The sequence below is a fragment of the Galeopterus variegatus genome, unplaced genomic scaffold (genome assembly GCF_000696425.1).
Source record: "Galeopterus variegatus unplaced genomic scaffold, G_variegatus-3.0.2 Scaffold5088, whole genome shotgun sequence".
NCBI classification, from domain to species: domain Eukaryota; kingdom Metazoa; phylum Chordata; class Mammalia; order Dermoptera; family Cynocephalidae; genus Galeopterus; species Galeopterus variegatus.
The window spans coordinates 104,082-112,339 of NW_007731199.1; the positions used below are offsets into that span (position 1 = coordinate 104,082).

General features: G+C 35.8%; 1 protein-coding gene across 2 annotated transcripts in view; it reads left to right on the forward strand.

Annotated features, from left to right (window-relative positions):
- The window catches only part of EPB41L5 (erythrocyte membrane protein band 4.1 like 5), a 58,326-nt gene that overhangs the window by 1,844 nt on the left and 48,224 nt on the right, over nucleotides 1-8,258 (forward strand). For both annotated transcript variants that reach the window (XM_008588893.1, XM_008588894.1), the window contains exon 2: nucleotides 6,199-6,387. In XM_008588893.1, coding sequence (XP_008587115.1) covers nucleotides 6,208-6,387 — 180 coding nt within the window. In that variant the 5' untranslated portion in view covers nucleotides 6,199-6,207. The remainder of the gene's footprint in view (nucleotides 1-6,198; nucleotides 6,388-8,258) is intronic.

Consider the following 8,258-nt stretch of genomic DNA (forward strand, 5'->3'; position numbering starts at 1 on the left):
AGACCGGTTCCCGCTCACTGGCTGAGCGAGGCGCGGGAGCGATGCCGAGGCTTGCAATCCCGTTGCCGGAGGTACGGGGGCAACACTGAGGGTTGCGATCCGTTGCCGGACACGGAAAAAGACAAAAGACCAAAAAAAAAAAAGAAAATGATATGTATAACTTTCTCTTGAATTACTCACTTATATTTTCTTTATTGGGATTACTGGGGCAAAAGATATTGATATCTTTATCGCATTTGCTGTATATTGGCTTATTATCAGATTGTGGCCTTCAGTCATGTATAAGTGTACACATTTCATGACAAACTTTTGGGTTTTGAATATGTATATTTTTTTTAAAAACCGCTTAGTAAACTGATTACTTCAATTTGCATTTTTATGATTGTGAAGAAAACTCTTCTTAGTTCATTGTTGAAAAGTTAGAAATTAGATATTAAAAACTACATTTTTTGTTTTGTTTTTTGACCGGTAAGGGGATCGCGACCCTCGGCACGGTGTGGTCCGCACCACGCTCAGCCAGTGAGCGCACCGGCCATCCCTACCTATATAGGATCCGAACCCGCGGCCTCGGCGCTACTAGCGCCGCACTCTCCCTAGTGAGCCACGGTGCTGGCCCCAAAAACTACATTTTTTAATCTCATAATCCTACCAGTCACAAATTCTGCTGTATCATTTTAGTGTCAGGTGAGTTTGAATGCCTAGCATGCAGGTTGCCATGCTAGCTGTTGGGGTTATGGTAGTGAACAAGTCAGACTAGGTCCCTGTCCTTGAGTAGGGGACCTAGTAGGGGAAGTAGCCAGTAAGAAAAAAAAAAAAAAAAAGAATTAAACAATTAGGTATTAAATTACGGTTCAAGTGTTATAAAGAAAAGGCTAAGAGTACTAAAAAGGGGCACATAATTTAGAAATTTAGACTTAGGGATGCTTTTCTGAGGAAAAGACATTTTAACTATAAATCTGAAGTTAGCCATGTGAAGTGGTGGAAAAAGAGCATTACAGAAAGATGGAACAGCTAATGAAAAAACATCGGAATTTAAAAGAGTCTCAGGCTGAGCAAAAAGAGTACTTAGAGCAGAGTGAGCAGAGTGGGCTGCCAGGAGGGTCAGGCAGGTAGGAGGAAAGGATCATTCAAGATTTTAAAACGGGGATCAGATTTGTGGTTACTAAAAATCCACTGGCTGCAGCATGAAGAATGGAATTGGGTGCGTGGCGGGTAGGATTGGGGAAAGGGTGAATATGGAGAAACTTTTTTTTTAAAAAACCAAATTTTTTTTTTTTTTTTTTTTGTCTTTTTTCCGTGTCCGGCAACGGATCGCAACCCTCAGTGTCACCCCCGTACCGGACTGGGGACCGGCAACGGGATTGCAACCCCCGGTGCTGCTCCTGCGCCTCGCTCAGCCAGTGAGCTGGAACCGGTCTGTATGTGGGATCCAAACCCTCGGGTGGGAGCGCTGCCGCGCTTCCCAAGCGGTGCACTATCCAGTGCGCCACCGGGCCGGCCCTAAAAACCAATTTTTAAAAAACATTTAATGATGCACTCCAGAGAGCACCTAACTGAACAGTTTGCAGGTACTTCTAAATCGTGTGTGTGTGTCTATCCCACCCGATACTATAAAATTATATTCATTTTTCTGGGATTTGATTTTTCACTTATAAATTTTGTTAGTACCATATAGCATATGGTACTAACAATGCATATGGTACTAACAGTGGTACCATATACCATTATATTTATAATATAAATAAATATATTTATTTATATTCTTATATATATAATATAAATATATATATGTAATGTAAAAGTATATATATATCATATACCATAACTTAACTGTTTGCATGTTGATAGACGTATTTCAATTTTTCTTAAGCAGTTATGCTCTGCAAAATCCTTGTTCTTACAACTTAGAGCACGTGTGTGACTATTTCTTTAGTCTATCCTACCAGAAGTAGAATTGCTGAGTGAAAGCATATGGACATTAAAAACTTGAATAGTAGGGTTAAATCCCCCTCCAAAGTGGATAGTGTATGAGGGTTATAATTTTCCTCATATCCTTTTTAATACTGACTATCTTGGGTCTTTTAAATGACAAATGATACCTTATGTTATTTATTTATTTAATTTTTTTTGCAGTTCGTGGGTATGGTACAGGGATCCGAACCTATGACCTTAGTGTTACCAGCACCATGCTCTCCCAAATGAGCTAGACTGCCAGCCACAATGACAAATATTTTATTTTTAATTTGGATTTTCTTGACTACTGTTGAATACCTTTTTTATGAACATCTCTTTATGAATCTTTTGTTATTTTTTAGGACTTATTTCTTCATATTTTGCCTACTTTGGGAGTGGCTGTTTAATCTTAATTATTTGTAATAGTTGTTTATTAAACTGCATATTAATCCTTCAAAAAGATTTCTTTGCAGAAAATCGTTTAAAAGCCCTTCACCCTAATACACTTACTGTTTCCTTGTAGTACCTTCTCATTTCTTTTTCACGTTAAATCTTTACTCCATCTACAATTGATTTTCATGTAAGGTGCTTTCGTATTTTTGTAAAAAGAGCTTGTCTCTGAAAGAAAGCTGCGTTTTTCTTTAACAGGTTAACTCTACTTGTATAGTGAGTGTGTTTTTTAAGGTGTCAGGATAAGGTAGAAGTCAGAAAAATCATTTTCTAATTAATTTGCTCCTTAAGAACCACAAAGTTGTGGTGCATTTTGAACTTTTTTTCCTTAAAATTTTTTTTTTGTTATGGAAAAATTCAACCTATACAAAAATAGTCAGAAGAGTGTAATTAATAAAGTATTATAAAGTATTCATAACACAGTTTCAGTAGTTATTGGCCAGTTATCTGGCCAATTTGTTTCATTGCTGTCGCCAGTAAACTCCCTTGTGTTATTTTGACGCAAATACCAGACATCATTTCTTTCATGAATATTTTAGTATGTATCACTAAGAGAGGGGGACTTTTTTTTTTTTGAACATAACTTTAATATCACTATTTTATCTACAAGAAAAATGACAGTAGTTTCTTGGTTATCATAACCCAGCCAGTGTTCAAATGTGTGCCTGTATGATTTATTTCCAGGGAAGTTGAAATGACAGCTGTGATGGCTTTGCCAGTTTACCTAATTACACAGAGCATGCATACTTGTAAAATGAGGATGATAGTCTTCAATGCGTGGCTATTAAAATTTTTTAATATGTTGGTATTTTAATATTTTAGCTTTTATTTTTATTAGGTTTATAAATGCATTTAGGTTAGAGAGTCAACTTGTTGTGTAAGGCTCCTTATAAACTACATATATAAAAACAGATGTATGACTTTTTAACTTTTTATTTTGAAATAATATGAGACTTGTGTAGAAATTATAGCAATAGTACAGAAAGTTCCCATGTACCTTTCATTTAGCTTCCTCCAATGATAGCATCTGACAACTTAAAAATAATTTGAATAAGGATCAGAAATAGTTCCAAATATTGTGATTGATTGATATGTATTTTAAGTCTCCTTTATTTATTTTTATTGTTTTTGTTGTTTTGGCAGCTGGCTGGTACAGGGATTGGACCCTGGCTCTTGGTGTTATCAGTGCCACACTCTAACCAAGCCAGCCCTTAAATCTCTTTTAATATCTAGTTCCCTCTTCACCTTTCTTTCCCTTTGCAATTTGAATAAGGTGAATTAAGTTTTAAAAACCAAAATCATCTTATATGTTTTTGTTTGTGTTTCATTCAGCTCCTTCTTAGCTGTGCTCTTTTAAAATTTCTTATCTCTAAAATGTGAGTTTGTATGAATGGTTCTGTGGTGTGGTAAAAAGAGAGACCAAGATTCAGAAACTCAGAGTTTTGAGCCCCTATGCTCACCATTTACTAAATAATGGACTTGGCCAATTGTTTAATTTTTCTGACCCTTAGTTTACTCATCAAAATAAGACAATGCCTGTGGAGTTTTTCTGAGGACAAGATAAGATTATTTACAAAACATTTGTTGTTCAGGATTAAGAATTGTGCTGGGTGGCTAGCTATTCAGAGTAGGGATTGTGTCCTTTAATTGCTTAGAGTAAAGAAGATAGACTTGTAAATGAATAATTATAATCTGATTGGTGAGTTAATAAATATTTTATTTTATTTTACTTATTTATTTATTTTTTAAAAGATGACCAACCGTAAGGGGATCTTAACCCTTGACTTGGTGTTGTCAGCACCACACTCTCCCAAGCAAGCTAACCGGCTGTCCCTATATGGGGATCCCAACCTGTGGCCCTGGTTTTACCAACACCACACTCTCCCAAGTGAGTCACAGGCCTGCCCTAATAAAGTATTTTAAAGGTTCAGTGGAAATGTGATGATGGCAATAGCCAACTTTTTGGATATCAGAAAATGTTTCTCAGGAGAGATTGATAGAGTTGGGTTAAAAGGAATAAGCAGGAGTGCTTTGACATAAGGGCTTGAGCCTCAGATATACCAAGTATGATTTTACATAGACAGCTGAGATGAAACTGAATAGCAAGGTGCAAAAGAAGCAATGCCTGAAAAAGAAAACCTGGAGAGAGGGACTAGGTCCAGGTATTATGTATGAGCGCTCTGTAAACTTGAGAGCTGCCTGAAATTTACTTATTGCCCTGGGATTTGTTTACCTCATTACACAGGAGTATACATACTTGTAAAATTTATATGATCATCAGTTTATAGACACTTACATTTTAATATGGTAGTAATTTTTTATCTTAAAATTACCTTTTATGTTTATCCGGTTTATAAATATATCTAGTTGAAAGAGTCATCTAATCTTAAGGCTTCTATTAAAAAATAGCACTCTTCTGAACTCCAGGGCCTCCTCTCCCAGGCAACCACTTTTACATTTTAAGTCACATGCTCTTATTTCTACTTCTTGATTTTTTAATTTTAGGAATTATCTGTTGAGTTGGTACTAGGCAAGCTGAGGAAATAACTCTCCACACCTCTACCCCTACCTCTATTATATATCTCCTCTCAGTTATAGTTACTTTATGATTAGATCAATATTTAGTGTTTATAGTGTTAATGGCTATTTAAATTATTAGCAGCTGAATCATGTAGTAATTACTTTCCCTTTTCAGCACAACTTCTTTTCTCCAGAATTAATGATTGTCTTTTAAATTTATTTGTTGTGGGCCGACCCCGTGGCTCACTCGGGAGAGTGTGGCGCAGGGAGCGCAGTGGCGCTCCTGCCGCGGGTTTGGATCCTACATAGGGCTGGCCGGTGCGCTCACTGGCTGAGCGCGGTGCGGGCAACACCAAGCCAAGGGTTACGATCCCATTACCGGTCACACACACACACACAAATTATTTATTGCCTTAGTTATATGTACTTGTACTAGTTTGAGAATTCAGACTCTTAGTTGTGAAAGTTAAACACATTAGGTTAGCAAGATAACTTTGTTTTTATGGTGTTTTAATTTTAGTGTGCTATATTTTTAAAATTACTAGTACTTGTCTTGACTACAGTATTTATATTAACTTTAGTTTTCTCAATAGAGATAGGAAAATGAATAGCATTATAGTAGTTTCACATGAAGGTTTATGTTAAATAGTAATTTAAATTTTGTAAATAATAGAATATTTGATAAAATGATATTTGAGTTATATTTGTATTTTAACTGAAATGGGTTATAATTATTTTTACATTTTTATTATGAATGCTCAGAAAAGAAATAGAATGTCTCAGGACTGTTATGATCATCAAAGGATACCTTAGTGTCAGACATCGTCTTCTAATGTTTGTAGGGATATACAACTGTTTTACATATAATTTATTGATACAAAAGACCCAATGAGCTTCATAAATGTGTGTCACCTCCTTTACCAGACCACCTCATTATAAAATGGTCCAGTAAGTTTAGAAAGCTACAAGCCATGACTCTGTCTTATATGTGTCTTTAAAAACTTTTAATTAAAGTAACCAGTTTTTAAAATTAATTTATTTTTAGTTGACAAAGGTTGTACATATTTATTGTGTACAATATGATGTTTTGAAATATGTATGAAAAGTAGCTGTTTTTTTTTTTTTTTCTTAAAATTTACTTAACCAGGAGTCCTTTTTAATAGCATACCTACTAAGTTCCACAGGACTTTACTAAATATTACCATTTATCTCACTACAAATTGTGGCGAGGCTTTTTTTTTTCCTGATGTCATCTTTTTGTCTTTGGTTTTATAGTGACAAAAAATGCTGAGCTTCTTCCGGAGAACACTTGGGCGTCGGTCAATGCGTAAACATGCTGAGAAGGAAAGACTTCGAGAGGCACAACGAGCTGCCACACATATTCCTGCAGCTGGAGATTCTAAGTCTATCATCACATGTCGGGTGTCCCTTCTGGATGGTACTGATGTTAGTGTGGACTTGCCGGTATGTAGGTCTTGCTGAGAGCAAATTCTGTATGCTGTTACTGTCTGTCTGTATTTTAGCTTTGTACTGATAACTTCCTGGAGTAATTAGGTAATATGGGTTTGGCACTGTAACATTCAGGTACATGGATCAGGTTATGTTAGACCAAAGTACCTGGGATAATACTGGAATTATCAGTATTATTATTATTTCTCTCTAGAATTAGTGGTAATTACCTGAAACATTTAAATGATAGGGCATTTATTGGCATGAGTCATCTTTGTGTTTGTTTATGGGTGTTCTTTAAAATGATGAACATAGTGTACATAGTGTAGTCTAGTGGATTTCTCAACAGTCTTTGTTGAGCGATCATTAGAGCAATGAGAATCTTTGGGAACCATAATGATACTATAAGACTTCTAGTTCTTTCAGCTTTTCTGTATTTTTCAAAATTCCCCTACTTTCCTCAAAACAAAACAAATCCATTCTTCACAGTTGGTGTGCTTGCAGAAATTTTAATAAAACGAAACAAGAATAAGGACTTTCTTCATGCCCCTCAGCTCTGACTGCTACCTCTTTGCCCCCAAAGTAGTTCACATTGTAGGTTTTTTTCATGCACTGTAGTCTTTATTTCAAGATGGGATATTGTAATTATATTTGTATTTTGGGTTTTTTTCCCCCCAGCTACAAATGCGTAATCATAACTCACAGTGTGAAACAATCCAATATGTTTAAAAGGGGTTAGCTTATTCCTTTGGGCCCTTGTTAGGCAGGGGACAAGTTGAGTTTCTTTCTGAGCTATTTGCTAATACCAAATCTCTTTCCATATCTTTGTTCTGCATTCAGAGACTTACTGTAAATTGTATGATTTTGATGTAAGTTTCACTGGATGTTTCTCGATATCTTCCTTCTCCACAAACTCTTTTTAGTACATGTTCATTTATCCAAAATTTAATTTAAAAAATCTCTTTGGGCAAGGTGATAGGCTAGATGCTACTACAATGTATAGTTTTGAATAAGGTCTAGAAGGCCTTAAACTCACAAGAGTGAGAGTTTAAAGAATTGGATAATTTGTTTAAGTGAATGTTCTGATTACTTGAATGATTGGGAATGTACTAGATGTGTATCTTATACAGTTTAAAATATTGGAATATGATAAAATTAATCAAAAGACTCAGGACTTCCTGAAGTGTGTTTACACAAGAAGTTGTACAGCATTATTCATAATAGCCAAAAGATAGGAACAACCTAGATGTCCACAAACAGATGAATGGATAAATAAAACGTGTTATATTCATATAATAGAATGTTATTTAGCCATAAAGGAAGTGAAGTACTAACACCTACTATGACATAGCTGAATTTTAAAAACATTATACTAGGGAAAGAAGCCAGTCACAAAAGACCACATATTATGTTTCCATTCATCTGAAAGTCCATAACAGGGAAATCTATAGGGAAAAAAAGTAGATTAATGGTTGCTTAGGAAAGGTGAGTGGGTGGGACAGAGAGGAAGTAGGGGGTGTTAGCTAGTAGGGTATGGCGTTTCTTTTTGAGATGATGAAAATGTTCTAAAATTGATTTTGATAATGGATGTACATATCTGTGAATATACTAAAATCCGTTTAATTGTATACTTCTAATGGGTGAGTGGTATGTGAATTACATCTCAATAAAGCTGTTTAAGAAAGAGAATGCACGGATTTTTATATATTTGGGTTTTTTTTTTTTTTTTTTTTCCTTTTTGTCTTTTTTAGTGTCCGGCAACGGATCACAACCCTCAGTGTCACACCCGTACCGGACTGGGACCGGCAACGGGATCGCAACCCTCGGTGCTGCGCCCGCACCTCGCTCAGCCAGTGCGCTGGAACAGGCCTATATGCGGGATCCGA